Source organism: Hemiscyllium ocellatum, chromosome 14, assembly GCF_020745735.1.
Source record: "Hemiscyllium ocellatum isolate sHemOce1 chromosome 14, sHemOce1.pat.X.cur, whole genome shotgun sequence".
Classification (NCBI taxonomy): Eukaryota; Metazoa; Chordata; class Chondrichthyes; order Orectolobiformes; family Hemiscylliidae; genus Hemiscyllium; species Hemiscyllium ocellatum.
This window is the reverse complement of record NC_083414.1, coordinates 69,666,688-69,685,316: the sequence shown is the minus strand read 5'-3', so window position 1 is coordinate 69,685,316 and position 18,629 is coordinate 69,666,688. Positions and strand designations below refer to the sequence as shown.

Below are 18,629 nucleotides of genomic sequence, written 5' to 3'. Positions count from 1 at the left end.
GTTATTTTGCTCTCTATTCATTACCTCTCCATTCATTATGTCTTTCTAAATGCTATCTCTATCTGTCTGTTGTCTTTCTTCTATCCATTTTCACTGTCCTTTTGTTATTTTGCGTTTTCTAGCCCTTATCTCTCTGTTTCCTTCTCTTAACCTGTTATCTCATCCCTTTTTGATCAGTTATCTCTCTCTCTATGTGCTATCTCTGTTTCTATACATTACCTCCCTCAGAATGATCTCTATGTCAGAATGTTTCCCCCCTCTCTGTCTTTTTTTCTCCATTTATCTATCCATTACTTTTCTCCCTCTGTGTCCATTGCCCCCCTCTTCCTTGTCTCTGCCACTTTCCTGATCCACCATCCCTCTCTGTTTATCGATTATCTAACTCTGTCCTTTCTCTCTCTTTATTTTCTCAACCTGTTCAAGGTCTTTTACTCTTTATTTTCTCAATCCATCTGTTACTTTTTCTCTTGCTTTCCTTTACCTGTTTTCTCGCTCAATGCATTATATCTTTGTCTATTATTATTCTTTCTATCCATTATCAATCATTTCTTCTCATCTATCTGTTAATTTTCTCTTTCTGATATCCCTCTCTCTTTATCCATTGCCCCTCTGTATTTGTCACTTTTCGCTCTAAACATGATCTCTTTTTCGATCTGTTTTCTTTATCAACTTGTGCTCATTCTACCTATGTTCGCTCTGTCTTTATCAGTTTTCTGTCTCCTTATACATCAAACCTAACAGCAAGAGTTGGTGATTCAGGACTGTTCCACTATTCAGTATGATCGTGACTGATCCTTTACGTCAATGTCATATTCCCATTTTCTTCTTGTATCCCTTTAGCCTTTAATCTTTAAAGATATATCAGTCCCTTTCTTGGATATTTGTTATCTCTTACTTCTCTCCATATGTCTCTTTCCTTATTATTATTTTTTGCATTACCTTTCTGTCTATCCCATCTTTCTCTCTCTCTCTCTGTCCACTCCCTTTTCTAGCCTAGATATTATTTTGCTCAATCTCAAACCCTTATCTCTGTCTGTCTATTGGTTGTTTTGCTACTGTTTGCTATACACAGGATGCATTTTGCTCCTATGATGTTTGCCTATTAAGTTTGCTCACTATCATGTTGAATTTAAGATCTTGAGTAAACTTGCTCTTACATCATTTAAGTACAATTCTGTTATGAGAACCATCTATCTATCTGTGCCATTTGTAATTTACCCTGCTGTGAACTGTTTTTAAATCTGTTCTTCAGAAAGGTTTGCCTTAAATGCTCTGGTGGAGAAACCAGGGAGCTTGGTGTTTAATGAAACAATGTTTTTGCCAATATCACCATTCAAGCTGATTCTGGTCAGTGTTACCTTCCAATATGTATGAATAAATAACAGGACATGTGTATAAATAGGCAGTTCAGTGTTAAATATAGCAGCTCCACTTCTGGAGTAGCGTTGTAAAATAGGTTGCATCACAGCCCGTGTTTACATTGAGATGCATTCACAGCTACTACGTGGCACAGTTTCATACCCAAGTGCCCCTCTCCCTTGGTTCAATGACTCCCAAAACTGAAGGTTTTTGCTTCAAATCTGGCAATGGGAGTAGGAGGTGCCAACCTTCAGAGATATTAAATAAAAATGCTATCTACTCCCTCAGGTAGATGTGGAAATCCCATTGACATTATTCAGAAGAGTATTAAGAAAGCTCTCCCCTATATATTTTGGACAGTAACCCTCAATTAGTATTCTAAAATGAGATAGTCTAGGAATTATTACATTGCTACATATGGGACTTCAGTTTATGAAAATTGGCTGCTGAGTTTCTCACAAAGCAGCAAGGTCAGACTTCAAAATCAGTTTGCTTGCTGCAAAATATTTTGAGAGGGCCTGGCGTTGTCTATTCATGAAGTAGAAGTTCCAGACCAGAATTTAATTTGTTGTTCCAGGGGGTTGGAGGAGAATTACTGCCGAAATCCAGATGGTTCCGAAGCCCCATGGTGTTTCACGAAAGATCGCGGGGTCCGGACTGCCTTCTGTTTCCAACTTGAACGCTGCAATGATGACATTGAACCTGAAGGTAATGTCAACACCAACAAAAACTGAAATTGCTGGAAACGCTCAGCAAGTCTGGCAGCATCTGTGGAGAGAAATCAGAGTTAACATTTTGGGTCCATTGACCCTTCCTCAGATGATAAAAGTTGTTTTTTATGTAGAAGATAGGGTGAAGGGAGGGGGTAAAGAGAAAAGAATAGGTAGAGGTGGAGCCCAAGGAGAGCGAAGACACGGGATTGGATAACAATCAGTCTAGGAGAATCGATAGTTACTAATGGGGACAATAAGGGGGTCAGGTAATGTCACCTGACTAACAGCATTGAAGCAAGAATCTGTAATTGGAACTGACCAAAGGCTGTGAAAGATCACACTGAGAGATCACTGACCGAGAGAGACAGCATTGTCCAAGCAAGAGTGAGTACTCGCTGATTGAGGCAGCACTTATGCAGCAAGCTCTGACTGAGGGATAAATGCTTTTGTTTTATTTGCTATTGATAATGACAACGTATTGGCAGTTGCCCTCAGAATATTACTCCCTATTTGTTCCTAAATTGCCAGAATGCTAATTTACACTAACCCTTGTTCCATCCCAGATTGTTACATTGGAAATGGGACAACGTACCGAGGATTTGTTAGTAAAACCAGGAAGGGAATCCCTTGCCAAATGTGGAACACAAATAGTCCTCACAGACCACGGTAGGCAATATCACACTGTTAAAAGCCTTCTGATGCAGCCATTAAGATCAGAATATTGTTCAGAATGTGCCTTTGCTCCTTTATGTGTGCCTTGCCTTTAAGAAACTTTGTTTTGAAGGACTGTGCTTATAAAATGTTATGACTGTGACCAATTGGTCAGTCTGGCTTATGTGTGCACATGGAAACAATTTGCTCTGTTACAATTGCTGTTTTAAGTAAGCCCCTATTGATTTGTTTATTAGATTATGACTTTTAAAATGCCACTTAATACTTGTGAGCAAATTATTACTGAAATTAGCATTAATCACAGGTGTTGTGCTATTACTGAGATCAGTAGTAATAAGAGGGACTGTGCCTTTTACTAAGGTTAGTATTAACCACAGGAACTGTGACTGTTACTAAAATTAACTGTAATGCCAGGTACTCTGTTCAGTACTGAGATGAGTGTTAATCAGAGGTGCCATGGTTATTGCTGACAGCTGTTACTCAGATTAGTATTGAAAACAGGCACCATGCCTATTACTAAGGTGAGTATTAATCATGAGCACTGTGCCTGTTATGAAGAAATGTGTTAAACGGAGGGATTTTCATCTATAACTGGGATTCTGTAAATCATAGGAATTTGTGTCTATCATTGGGATTAATATTAATCACAGGAACTGTATGTTATTAGGAGCCATATTAATCACATAAACTGTGTGTGTATTTTACAAGATACAGTGTTAATCACAGACACTGTGCCTATTACTGAGATTAATATTAATTATAAGCAATAGGTTAGTGTCTAAGAATAGTGTAAATCCTGGGGATTTGTGTGTATAATTGGGATTTATGATAATCACAGGGATATGTATGCTACTGGAGGTCCATGTTAATCACATGGACTGTGAGTATATTTCTGGGCATACTGTTAATTGCAGGGACAATGTAGATAACTGGAGTTAGAGTTAATCACCAGGAATGCGCATATAACTAAGCTTTGTGTCACTCACTGGGAGTGTGTATAGTATTGTATGGTAACTGAGATCAGAATTATTCAACTGAACTATGCGTATTAATAATGTGAATGAGTCTTAATCGTGGGACTGTGTATATCAATGGGATTTGCAATAATCACACGGAGTGTGTATATTACTGGGATTTGTGTAATTCACTGGTATTGTGTACGTACAGTAACTGAGATTAGGGTTAATAACCAGATCTGTGTATACTACAGGGAATAATGTTAATTACTGGAGCTGTGTATATTACTGGAAATAGATTTAAGCATTGTTTGTATGTCTAACAAAGATTAGTGTTAATTAGGGGCACTATTTACAGTGCTACGAGTAATGTTAATCAATGTAATTGTGTCTATTTCTGGTAATTAGGTTAAGATCAATGACTGTGTATGTTACTAAGATTAGGGTAAATCATTGGAACTGTGTTTTACTGTGTATTTTCTAAAGGAAATCAGAGTAGGACTTATACACGTAATGGTAAGGTCCCGGGAAGTGTTGCTGAACAAATAGACTTTGGAGTGCAGGTTCATAGTTTCTTGAAAGTAGAGTTACAGGTAGATAGGAGAGTGAAAAAGGCATTTGATATATTTTCCTTTATTGGTCAGAGTATTGAGTACAGGAGTTGGGAGGTCATATTGCAGTTGTACAGGACATTGGTTAGGCCACTGTTGGAATATTGCGTGCAATTCTGGTCTCCTTCCTATCGGAAGGATGTGAAACTTGAAAGGGTTCAGAGAAAATTTACAAGGATTTTGCCAGGGTTCAAGTATATGAGCTATAGGAAGAGGCTGAAAAGGCTAGGGATGTTTTCCCTGGAGTATCGAAGGCTGAGGGGTGACCTTATAGAGGTTTATAAAATCATGAGTAGCAAGTTTAGGGTAAATAGACAGAGTCTGTTCCCTGGGTTGGGGGAGTCCAGAACTAGAGGGTTTAGGGGAAAGATATAAAAGGGACCTAAGGGGCAACTTTGTCAGGCAGAGGGTGGTGTGTGTATGGAATGAGCTGCCAGAGGAAGTGGTGGAGGCTGGTACAATTACAACATTTAAAAGGCATTTAGATGGGTATATGAATAGGAAGGGTTTAGAGGGATATGGGTCGGGTGCAGGCAGGTGGGACTAGATTGAGTTGGGATGTCTGGTTGGTATGGACGGGTTGGACCAAAGGGTTTGTTTCCATGCTGTACATCTCTATGACTCTATGGACATTGCTCACAAGGATCAGTTTCACTGTCAGAGAAGGTTTAAATTGATTATGGTGCTGTTTGTAAAAAACAAAGAGCCGATCTGGGCAGTGTATGATTTAGTTCCTGAAGCATATAGGCAAAAATTTCAGGGAACTGCCTGGGAAAACTTATACTGAACTTGAATGGCAAGACAAAGTTGTTTTGACAGGTGAGAATTGGTGTTGACAGTAAATCCTACAAATGAAGCTCTCAGAGAGATCATTCATTTCAGAGAATTTAAAACTTTTTGTACTTAAAACCCAAGATAAAGACCAGCAGGTTACAATTGCTGGACAGGAAGGAATAATGGCTAATGATTGTGAGCTCAAGAATAAAAAGTATAACCCTATTTTTCATCACCACCATAAACTCAAAAGGCTAGTGACAGTGAAAGGAAGAGAAGTGATCACAGTGAAAAATGACAGCTAAGAATGCCCGGGTATTCCCTCTTCAGATCAGAAAGAAAGTTGCTGAGGTTGGAGGTGAAAATCAAGGTCCTAAGTGTTTTCATTGTAATAAAGTGAGACATCGATGTGGAAGTTACAGGGGAAGCCCAGGGGATTTGATGGGGTTTGTAAGAGGAGCTCCAAAAAGAAAATTCTAAAGGAAAATGTCACTGATCAAATTGTAGCTATAACTTCAGCAAGGAAACTGGAGGCAAAGACTGAGAGTGTAAGTAAAATAAATGTGTTAGATGAGATGTAAACACTTTTTGCCTCCTTTTTCTTTGAATGACGTCAAGCCTATAACAATACTGAGAGACAAAAGAGCTACTCAAACTCTTGCTGAAGGATTTAATGTTTCCTTCAGAGCGCAATAAAAGCCAAAGTATTAGTAAATAGAATAAGTGAAGAGTACATCCTAGTTTCGTTATGTAATGTAAAATTGGAATGTGACTTGTTGTCTGGAGAAATGGTCGTAGTTCTTGTTGTTAAAACAAAAAGCCTGTGGAGGGAGTTGATTTTCTCCTAGATAATGATTGGTGGATGTGAAGGTTAAATCACAGAAAGTCTTCGCTAATTGAGATTCAGAAAGCTGATCGAAAGTTAAGTAAGTGAGCACACAAAGCTCACACTGAGGCTGAAGGTGTTCCAGTATGTTGTAAAAACACAGTTCTGACGAGGAAGTGGAGACATCCTCACACACCTAGGGCTGCGGAATAGATGGTTGTTGATCAGATGGAGGTACTGCCTGTTGATTTTGGGGGTTCGTGATCACAGTTACCTCAGATGGACAGTCAACTATTTGTAAGGAATTTTCAGATAGTTTATTGATTTTGCTAAGTAACAGTAATTCAGATTTGATACAGTAGTTAATTAGACAAAGAAAGTGTATATGCATGGCTTTTGAGGATGGTTTACTGAGACCAGAGGACAAGTAGCCTGTGGGCAGAGGAGATTCTGTTAACTTGTGAAGGCAGCACCCTGCTTGCCAGTCGAAGCATGAGGGAGCTCTTCCCTGGGTCTTTTTCCTCCTCTTCGTTTTCCATCTGGAAGAGACAATTCCTTGGCAAGGATTGCTGCCCATATTGACTACCTGGTGAGGATTACCCTCTGCCCCTGACATACCCCATTTCTAGGAGCTGGTAGCTTACATTGTGTCAGTCAACAGTCCAAATTCTTTTAGCCAATGATCATGGGCAACTATTCATACTGTTTTGCCCACCTCAATCCAAAGGTTAGTTTTCATTCCTTATTTTCCCAAACATTGCCTTCGTATTAAGGTAGTGTGTTGCCCAAAAACTCTTTTGTTTATATCACAACTGTAACAGTTAAATGAGATCTCACGCTATGCTGGAAATACTAAATATGGAGCATTAAAAGAACTGTTTTAAAGAGAACCCCAATTTCCAGTACAGCCAAATACTGACATGACATATTGTAAATAGCACATGAACCTCTTATGGCAGGATGTGTAAGAATAGAGAAGTCTCAAGCATTAATAATCAGGCATTTTATTTGGCTAAGACTTCATAAAGTAGTAGTACCCTTCTATGTCATAAACACCAAGCTGTTGGGAAAATGTCATAATGTAATCTGACTGGCACCTTTACTTCCCATTTAAGTTTTTGCAAAACCATTTACTTGAGTGTTTGAGAATTGTGCAGGGCCAGTATCAAAAATGCATACAGGACAACATCCTTAAAGTTGTGGATATGACAATCCAATTTCAGGAAGCTTTTTGTTTAAGGGCAGTTATAGCCAAGGTAGTGACGGAAAACCTAATTCAGTTCTTTTTATGCACAATGGGCTCTCAATTTGAATACAATCAGATCAAGCTTCTAACATGATATCTAAGCTTTCTCAGGACATGATCAGTAATCTGGGTATAGTGTAGTTGAAGTCCACCACCTGTCATCAATAAACACAGTGAGCTTTGGAGAATTACCAGCAGATTCCCAAAACAATTATTTCATTCTCATTAATACCCACAGGTTTGGGACAAATGATTAGATTTCTTACTCCTCACTACCAGAGATTCCCCAAATAAATCTACTGGGTCTCATCCATTCAAATTAATCTGGGTGATGAGATCAAAAGATCAGTTAAAATTAGTTAAGTTTTTAATGCAAAGTGATGAACTCCAAATATAGAACATAGAACATAGAAAAATACAGCGCAGTACTGACCCTTCGGCCTTTGATGTTGCGCCGATCCAAGCCCACCTAACCTACACTAGCCCACTTTCCTCCATATACCTATCCAATGCCTGTTTAAATGCCCATAAAGAGGGGGAGTCCACCACTGTTACTGGCAGGGCATTCCATGAACTCACACTGAGTAAAGAATCTACCCCTAACATCAGTCCTATATCTACCACACCTTAATTTAAAGCTATGCCCCCTCGTAATATCTGACTCCATACGTGGAAAAAGGTTCTCATGGTCAACCCTATCTAAACTGCTGAAAATGTGTTGCTGGTTAAAGCACAGCAGGTTAGGCAGCATCCAAGGAACAGGAAATTCGACGTTTCGGGCCAGAGCCCTTCATCAGGAATGAGGAAACCCCTAATCATCTTGTACACCTCTATCAAGTCACCCCTAAATCTTCTTTTCTCCAATGAAAACAGCCCCAAGTGCCTCAGCCTTTCCTCATACGATCTTCCTACCATACCAGGCAACATCCTGGTAAACCTCCTCTGCACCCGTTCCAGTGCCTCCACATCCTTCCTATAGTATGGCGACCCAAACTGCACACAATACTCCAGATGCGGCCGCACCAGAGTCTTATACAATGTTGGGATTACATGTGCACATTTCTTCAGATATTCATGGGAGGATACAAAACAGCACAGGATCATTTGAAAACTTCACAGGCAAAGAGTAAAGGGCATACAAGCATGCTACAAGAGGAACATTTCAAACAGGCCATGATGTGTTATGCTTATTACCTTTACAATATGAGCTTCTGAATGTGAGATTCAGTGGTTCCTACAAGGTGGTGAGGAGGGTTAGAAAAGTGATGTATCTGATAGAAACTCTTGATTGTAAGAACAAGAATTTATTATGTCATGTAAATATGTTGAAGCAATATCAACAGCTGGAAGAAAATAAGAAAGAATAAGTATGTCAGTTAGTTAGAGGATTGGGAATGACATGGACAGTAAGAATAAGGTAGAGGAAAAGTAAACAGTTCACAAAGTGAATCTCTGACAATTTAACTAGCTAATACTGAAATACTTGGACAGTTAGCCAACATATTTTCGTACTAGAGAGAGGATAACAAGAAGACCTAATAAGGTTACTTAGGAAATTCAAAGAAATCTGCAGACATACACTTAAATGTACCATGTTAGCCAGACATGATGTGGCTGTAGGGGAATCCGTATAGAGAAAACAACACCCTCTTGGTTAAGCCAGGAAAGAAAACCTCAGGTGGAAATGGAGATTCAACACTTGTTCAAAAACAGATTGAACCTAAGCAAAGCAGTTGGAGTTTAGCAGTGGATTAGTTTCGAAATCAGATGGGTCAGCTAACCTTATACAGTTTACAGAAGAGTAAATGCAAGAATAAAGATAGATTTGTACCCAATTCTTCAGTTAGAAGATTGTATTGCTATGGTTGGTAGTGCTTCATGTTTTTCTAAGATTGATTATTGAAAGGGTATTGGCAAATACTACTTATATCAAAAGCTAAGGCAATATCAAGCTATGTTACAGAAAATAGGGTATATTAATGTTGAATGGATTTAAAAATGTCCCAACAAGATTCCAAGGAATTATGAATCAAATAGTAACTAAAGTGCCAAATTTATTTGGACAGCATTGTATTATACACTAACGCCTAGGAATGAGTATTTAAAACAACTAGGAGACCTGTTTAAGCTGTTATCTGGCTTAATAATAAGAGACACTAATATATTCTGACCAGAATCTACTAGTTTTTGTGTAGAAATTTAAGACTCAAGCAAGATTGTCCCAGTGAAGCTTATTGATTTAACCATATTGAAGTAAAAAAATTCTCATTCTCATACCCCTAAGAATAATATCTAACTGTTTCTTGAAAACATTCAATATTTTGGCCTCAACTGCTTTCTGTGGCAGAGAATTCCAGAGGTACACCACTCAGGATAAAGAAATTTCTCTTCATCTTAGTTAATCACAGGGCATGTGTATTTAACTCAGAATATGCACAAATCTGGGGATTTTGTACATAACCTGGGACTGGGAATTGTATTAATTACAGTTGCTTGTTTATATCATTGGGAAGAGTGTTAGTCACAGGGATTGTCTATTACATGGATGGGTGTAAATCACTGGGAGCATGTATGTCATTGGGAATAATGTTAAGCACAGGAACTATGTATATTATTGATGTTAGTGTTAATTGCAGGGGCAATTGTTTAAATTACTGAGATCAGTGTTAATCACAGGGACTGCATATGTAGCAAACTAGCCTTAGTATTCATCATGGATATTGTTGTATAATATTACTAAGAATTATGTTAATTACTAGCATAATATCTATTACTGATAATGGTGTTAATAGCTGGGATTTTTAACATTTCTGATATGATTGTTTACTGGGATGAGTATGAAGCACAAAGGCTGTGCATATCCCTGGGATTAGTGTTAATGACTAGGACTATGTATATTACAGGGATCAGTGATAATCACAGGGAATGTGTATATTACAGGGATCAGTGATAATCATAGTGCCTGTATATGTTACTGGGATCAGTGATAATCACAGGGACTGTATATGTCACTGGGTTCAGTGATAATCACAGGGACTGAAGATTACACTGGGATCAGTGATAATCACAGGAACTGTATATGTTACTGGGATCAGTGATAATCATAGACACTGTATTTTACTGGAATTAACGTTAATCTCAGAGACTATATGTATATAATATATATATATTACTGGGATGAGCATTAATCACTGGGACCATGTATATTACTGGGTAATTGTATATTAAATGGATTATGTATATTTTTGGAAAGTGTTAGTTGCAGGGACTATGGATGTTGTTGAGATTTATCTTACCTATGTAGATTGTGTTGGGATTAATGATTTCCTAATTTCAGGGCCCTTGTGTTTTGAGCAGTATTAATTTTTAGCTTTGTTCACCTCAAGTATTATTATCTTTTAAATTGGTTATTTTGTCTATATTACTGGGATTCATGTCAATTTGAACTTTGTTCTTTTTTACTGAGATTTTTGCTCAATTTCTCCCACACCCTGACAGTTTCCTAATATTCTTTCTCCCATAGAGTGACTCCTCAGACTCACCCTAATGCTGGTCTTCTAAAAAACTATTGTCGAAACCCTGATGGCGACAGTCATGGGCCCTGGTGTTACACCAGTGATCCCAAAGTGCAGTGGGATTATTGTGCCATTCGTACTTGCAGTAAGAGACCAACTGTCATTATTAACTGGCTGAATGGGGATCAGAGATTTAAACATGTGTTTGCAATACAAATTGGACAGTTATGATCACAGAATGAATGGAAACTATTTCAGCTGGACAACAGGCCAAAATACAGGCTATTTATAGTATACAACTTTTCTTTAATCAGAGACAGAAAAGTGTCACATTTGAGTAGTAATATCACATGTCACAGGGTTAGTGTCAATATTACATTATCACAGAGAAATCATCCTCAATTACTGAGATATTGCCATGCATTCCACATATGACAGAGCTAGGATTGCGCTTTACAGGCACAGATGTAGCATCACCATTCACAGAGATAATGTACATTACAAAGATAGTATAATACATTATGGGCACAGAGTTAACATTGCATTACAGATATGGTGTCACACATTTACAGGCACAGGACAGTCTCAGTCTGAAAGTTTCCATTAAAACTGGAGAATTTGGAGACACTAATGAAATTAATTAAATAATTATTCATAAAACACTCCCTTCATTCCAGGCTCACCCCTCCCTTTTACCATTCACAGCCCAAACCCCTTTGCCTATTCCAGTGCCTTCCCCAATCTGTACCTGATCACTCCCCCACCCCATTTAATTTCCTGGGAGCTGTCCTTGGCACTCTAACCCCTACTTACTTGGCATTTTACCCACTTGGCATTCTTCCCATCTGGCACCTCACACCCTGATATCCTTCCTCCTGTTACCTAACTGACAACTTATATCCCTCGCACCTTACTCCCTATCCATCTGACACACTAACCTCACACTTACCTTGTGTATTTACTATTTGACAGTCTGAGATTCTGGCCCTGTAAATTTCCGAATGCGGCAGCTGACTGCTGTGAAAGGGGGCATAGGGAGTTTGCCTTCCCACAGTTCAGCATGACAAGTGAACTGTCGGCTTGGAAGCACTCCGCATTTCTGAAGAAAACCCATATTGGAAATTCCTTTCGAGAAATATGAAGCTCTCTCCTATCATTAAAAAAAGGGGAAGAGGAGTGGCAAACTACATGAGATTCCATTGGCACTCCTTAGGAAATCAGTACATTGTTTCACAGCACATACAAGAAGTAGTGTGTCCACGGAGCAGGCACAGAGATGGTGTACTGTATTACAGGGGGCACACAGTGTCTGAGATTACACACACATGCTACATTACAGTCACAGAAATGTTACTGTTGTATAAGTGAAGATTTTCTATAGCCTGGGACATTCACCGGGTGGGTGCACTCTGGTTGTTTTACTGTCAGTGCCTTTGGCTGAGTTAGCACTGCTGCCTCACAGCGCCAGGGACCTGGTTTTGATTCTAGCCTTGGGCGACTGACTGAGTGGAGTTTGCACATTCTCCCAGTGTCTGTGTAGGTTTCCTCTGGGTGCTCTGGTTTCCTCCCACAGTCCAAAGATTAGATTAGACTTACAGTGTGGAAACAGGCCCTTCGGCCCAACAAGTCCACACCGACCCGCCGAAGCGAAACCCACCCATACCCCTACATTTACCACTTACCTAACACTACGGGCAATTTAGCATGGCCAATTCACCTGACCCGCACATCTTTGGACTGTGGGAGGAAACCGGAGCACCCGGAGGAAACCCACGCTGACACGGGGAGAATGTGCAAACTCCACACAGTCAGTCGCCTGAGTCAGGAAATGAACCTGGGTCTCAGGCGCTGTGAGGCAGCAGTGCTAACCACTGTGCCACCGTGCCGCCCACAGATGTGCAGATTAGGTGGATTGGTCATGTTAAATTGCCCATAGCGTACAGGGACTTGTAGATTAGGTGCATTAGTTAGGATAAATGTAGAGTAAGAGGGGAATGGGTCTGAGTGGGTTACTCTTCGGGGGGTCAGTGTGGACTTGCTGGGCCGAAGGGCCTGTTCCCACACTGTAGGTCTATGTCTTGTGAAAATTGGAAGGGGCAGAGGCCTGATGTCTCAGTTTCCTTTTTCCTGTGCCTGGTGATCAGCGATTGTCAGGTTGTTAGTATGGAATGTGACTAACTCTCTACTCCTCTCAAATCATAGACACAAGAACAGGATTCCTCAAAGATCACATTTGCAGAGGAATTTCCAGTTAAACTTATTCTAATTGTGCAATGATCATCTGTTTCAATTACAGACGGACATGCCAAATCAACAAACAAGGAGGATCCAGGTAACTGAGGAGAGCAGCAGCTGAACTTACAAACAGAAGCAAAAAGAAAGCAGAATATGTCTTCATGGTTACATTGAGTAGCTTTGATCTCCCAGAAATGAACCATTGGGTCAAATTTGACAAGATCTTTTAAAGAAATGGGGAGATGGGAAAAGCTGGGATCATTTTCTTTAGAGCAGAAAAGGTTATGGAGAGATTTACTTGCTGTATCAAAATTATAGGCTTTTTTTTTGATGGAGCAGACAAGGAGAAACTCTTTTCACTAGCAGAAAGGTCAGAAAGAGGGTTGTGTCTCCAGTTAAACGTGTTGGTACTGGAACCCATAAGATCTTAATTCCATTTTGGAAAATGTGGAACATTAGAGTGATGTCTCTTTAAGAGGTTCAACATGTAGGTTAGCCAAGTACTTGGAGGTCATCACATAACCAGGAGTCACAGTGACTCTGCACTGTCACTCTATGAGCATGATGTGTCTAGAGATTACACTGCACTTTATTTACTAGTTTAATTTAGTAAGAAAACTCAGTAGAGATCTTCAAGTAAACGGAATACACATACCTAATTTATGTTATGTTTAGATAGTAAGAGAACACAGAATATTTCTTAGCTGATATTGCCAGGGATGGGGTGATACAGCAATGAAGGGAGATGAGATAGGTTGGGGTTGTTTTCCCTGGGAGCAGAGAAGGATGGAGGGAATGTGATTGAAGTGTACAAAGCTCTGAGAGGCATTCACAGGTTAGACAGGAAGAAACCATTCCCCTTTAACAGAGGAATCAGTAGCCAGGGCACAATGTTAAGGTAAGAGGCACAAGTTTTGGATAGGATTAAGAAGAAAAGGGTTTTCAACCAGAAGGTGGTGGGCATCTGGAACACATTGTTTAAAAGAGTCATAGGAACAGGAACCCTAAAGACATTTAAGAAACATTTAGATGTGCACTTGTGATGCCAAGGCGTACAAGACTATGATACAAATGCTGGGAAGTGGGATTAGAATAGATTGGTATTTGATGACAGACAAAATAAGCTAAATGGCCTCTTCCACGCTATAAAACTCCTTGACTTTATGACAATCCAAATCAGGGCCCCCCTCACCTTTCCAGTGATGACTGTATCAATGCTGCTTCCTGCCCTTGTCCTGACTGGAAGAAAATCATCTTTTTGCTTCACATTTCCCTCCCTCTTGTACCTTTTTTGGTTGTCCATCTATGATGCTTCCCTTCTCTTCCCTTTCAATATCCTCTTTTCTGGAGTTAAACATTTAGGTGTGCACTTGTGATGCCAAGGCATACAAGACTATGATACTAATGCTGTTAACTAATAAACCCACTTATTTCCACAGCTATCTTGACTATACTTCTCAATGCCCACTTTTTGAGTGGATTCCATTCCATTCACCCAATATCTCTCTTTCATCTGTCCTATTGATGAAACTTGTATTTCTGTCATGTGTTCCTGCTTTCTCAAACAAATATTCTGTGCCATTGTATACCAGAACTTGATGGGTTCTGCCCCATTTTCTACATCTCTGCTCACCTTTCTTCTCATCTCTCCTGAACCACACAAAGAACATGGGAACAGGAAGAGGCTAGTTTGCCCCCATTTCTTCACTGATCCATGAGCTAACTTCAAATACGCATCTTGTGTCTCTTTATCATTTAGTGCCAGTTATCCTTTAAGAACCAGTTTTAAAAATCTATCAATCTCAGGTTTTAAAATTAACAATTGAGCTAGCATTAATTCCTATTTGTGGAAGGGAGTTCCAAACTTCTTCTACTCTTTATGCGTTGAAGTGTTTCCCAATTTTTCTTTTGAGGTCTGCATCTCAATTTTAGGCTGTGTCCCCGACTACTAGATTCCTCAACTAGCAGATTAGTTTCTGTCTGTCTACCTCATCTTTTAATATCTTGAATTTTTTTGATTGAATTACTCATTAATCCTTTGAATTTCAGAAAATACAATGCCAATTTTAGCAAGCAATCTCTTATGACTTAACTCATAGAATCGTCATATCATTCTCATAGAACTTCCAAGTTTAACATCACTTTGTCAAATGCAGTGCCTAGAAATGCTCACAGTATCTCTCAATGGTGCCCAACCAGGTATATAGCTGAAGCAAGGCCAGAATTCCATTAGACTTGTTGATTATTTTTGTATTTTTCATGACATTATAAAGATCTGTGCACCTGGAGTCCAAAGTCCCTTGGACTTGAACTTTTTCTAGTTTTTCTTGATTTAATAGGTTTTCTGTTCGAGCATTTTTAGATCCAAAATGGATGGTTTCACACTTTCCTGTCTTGAAATCTATTTGTCACTATTTTACCCATTCACTTCATCAATTAATATCGCTTTGTCATTTTAATACTTACTTCTACACTGCATACAATACCACCTATCTTTGTTCATTCGCAAACTTGCAGATGTGTTTTTCTATCCCATCATTGAGGTCATTAATAAAAAGAAAGAACAGCTGAGGACCCAAAACTGATCCATGTGGGACATCACGAGAGACGTGCTGCCAATAAGCGAACTTGCCTATTGTCCTTTTGTTCTATTCCTCACACTCATCCATGTTCCTAACCAGGTCAATTACTTGCTTTCAATTCCATGTGCTTCACCATTAGCTCTCAGTCCTTGAGAAGGTCTTTATCAAATGCCTTCAGGAAGTCCAAATGGATAATATCTCTTGACATTCACCTGCCCATTACTTTAGTCACCTCCAGCCTTCTGTGTGGATGGGTAACTGGGCAGAAATTGTGAAATGCAGAATGAGGAAAGCCCAGAAGCAGCTATCCCTTTAAGAGGCCATGTGGCAGTCCAACTGTGCACTCCAACAAATAGGTCTTACATAATTAAGGGTCATTAAAGGGAACACTGTTTAAGAAATTTAATTAGGTTTATCAGGTATGACTGACCCAGTTACAAATCCAAGGTAAACCTACCTGACCATCTGGAGGTACTAGAGGTTTTCACAGTGTTAATTATAGAAAATTCCCAATCATAGATGGCGAATTAACAAGTTTAAAGTTACCTGGTTTCCCTCACTGCCGTTTCTTAAATAGCAAAAGGAGTGATCCCTGAATGAAGGGAAGTTTATAATACTGTAGTTCTCTGCCCATTTCCTTTAAAACACTGGGAGGCAAATCACCTTGTCTTGGAAGTTTCTTTAGTGCCACGACTTTCTTTAATGTGGAGGTGCCAGTGTTGGACTGTGGTGGGCAAAGTTAAAAATCTCACAACGCCATGTTATAGTCCAACAGGTTTATTTGGAAGCACTGACTTTCAGAGCGCTGCTTGTTCATTAGGTAGCAAGTGGGGCAGGATGATGTGATACGGAATTTATAGCAAAAGATCAAAGTGTCATAGCTCAGACAATGCATTCAAGGTGTGATCATATACTCTCCTCTCCCACACAAACAAACACACACACATACGCACACAGTCTCTCACTCTCTCTCTCTCTCTCTCTCCCTCACATGCACGCACATACAAATATAGCTCTGTGGAGTGAAGTTGCATTTTCAGAATTGTATTTGCAGATACATTTTATTTTGTTCAAAAAGCACACAACCTGAAGGCATTTTATAAATTCCTACTTTGGAAATAGAACAAGTCAGATTGCAATACAGACAGATTCTAACCTCACACCTTTAATGTATTGTCTGAGCTGAGATGTCACCTTTTTTACATAAAACCTTAAATTATCTTGAGAATATGACTTGAAAGAAGTTCTGGGATTTACATATTAAAGAATGGAAACCTGCAGTTCATTCTAAAAGATGAAAGACTAAACAGCAATCTAGGTTTTTTCACTATATATTGCATCAAAGTTTGTGAGAAAATTTGTAGCTCGGGTGCTCGTTGTTGTGGTTCTGTTTGCAGAGCTGGGAGTTTTTGTTGCAAACGTTTCGTCCCCTTTCTAGGTGACATCCTCAGTGCTTGGGAGTCTCCTGTGAAGCGCTTCTGTGCTGATTCCTCTGGCATTTATAGTGGTTTGAATCTGCCGCTTCCGGTTGTCAGTTGCTGTCCGCTGCAGTGGCCGGTATGTAGAGTCTAGGTCGATGTGTCTGTTGATAGAATTTGTGGATGAGTGCCATGCCTCTAGGAATTCCCTGGCTGTTCTCTGTTTGGCTTGCCCTATAATAGTGGTGTTGTCCCAATCGAATTCATGTTGTTTGTCATCTGAGTGTACGGCTACTAAGGATAGCTGGTCATGTCGTTTCATGGCTAGTTGGTGTTCATGGATGCGGGTTGTTAGCTGTTTTCCTGTTTGTCCTATGTAGTATTTTGTGCAGTCCTTGCATGGGATTTTGTACACTGCATTGGTTTTGCTCATGCTGGGTATCGGGTCCTTTGTCCTGGTGAATTGTTGTCTGAGCGTGGCTATTGGTTTGTGTGCTGTTATGAGTCCTAGTGGTCGCAGCAGTCTGGCTGTCAGTTCAGAAATGCTCCTGATGTATGGTAGTGTGGCCAGTCCTTTGGGTTGTGGCATGTCCTCATTTCGTTGTCTTTCCCTTAGGCAACTGTTGATTAAATTGCGTGGGTATTCGTTTTTGGTGAATACCTTGTATAGGTGTTCTTCTTCCTCTTTTTGTAGTTCTGGTGTACTGCAGTGTGTTGTGGCCCTTTTGAATAATGTCCTGATGCAACTTCGTTTGTGTGTGTTGGGGTGCCACAAATTCTGTGTCCTATGATCCTGCTCCACAGCTACCTGATGAAGGAGCAGCATTCCAAAAGTTAGTACTCCCAAATAAACCTGTTGGACTATAACCTGGTGTTGTATGATTCTTAACTATTTTCTTCACTACTACTAAATTGCATACGTTAATTATGGCGAGTCCCCAATTGAAAACTATTCTCTCAGTATGTGTTGATTTCTTTCATTACTATAAATACTGACACAAGCAATAACTCAGCATGTCTGCCATTTCCTTATTATTATTAACACATTGTCACCATTACTAGTTTAAGGGCCCACAATACCGTTTATCACCACATCTTTTTCTAAAATAATTGTTGCCCTGATATACTTCACAGTTTTCTTTTCATATTCGTTTTTAGCCTTCGTTTTCTGTTTTGTGACCCTTTGCTTTTATATGTATCATTCGCTTTGCCAAGATTTATGCTATATTTTATTCTTGTATGTTTTATGTTTTATGTCTTATGTTGTCCCTCAGATCTTTAGTCATCCCTGGCTGTTCTTATTGACAAGTAGAGTATTTGTTTCCATTTGGTTATCCAAGGTGACTATAGCTTTAACATTAAGATGTAATCCTACTCCACAATGACTGTATTTTTAATATCAAGGTGTAGCCCTACTTAATGCTGACTGTAACTTCAAGATCTACTTTGCAATGACTTTTAATGGCACAGTGTAGTCCTACTCCATAATAATTATATTTTAATACCAGAGTGCAATACTACCCCATGATGACTGCTCCTTTAATTTCATGGTCTAGTTCTTTATTAAGATAACCATAAGTCTAATATTAGTAACCTGACTCGGCAGTGGTATACCTTTAATACTAGTGATAGTTCTCTTTTATAGAGTTTCGGGAGGTGAATTGTCCATGGGGTTCTTCCTATTTCTTGTTCCCTGGCTTGTGTGCCAAGATTGGGTTTAGC

At 39.4% G+C, this 18,629-nt stretch overlaps 1 protein-coding gene across 1 annotated transcript in view; it reads left to right on the top strand.

Annotated features, from left to right (window-relative positions):
* mst1 (macrophage stimulating 1) overlaps positions 1-18,629 on the top strand; it is a 63,492-nt gene that overhangs the window by 28,199 nt on the left and 16,664 nt on the right. The window contains exons 8-11 of the mRNA XM_060835253.1: positions 1,937-2,067; positions 2,636-2,738; positions 10,681-10,817; positions 12,969-13,004. Coding sequence (XP_060691236.1) covers positions 1,937-2,067; positions 2,636-2,738; positions 10,681-10,817; positions 12,969-13,004 — 407 coding nt within the window. The remainder of the gene's footprint in view (positions 1-1,936; positions 2,068-2,635; positions 2,739-10,680; positions 10,818-12,968; positions 13,005-18,629) is intronic.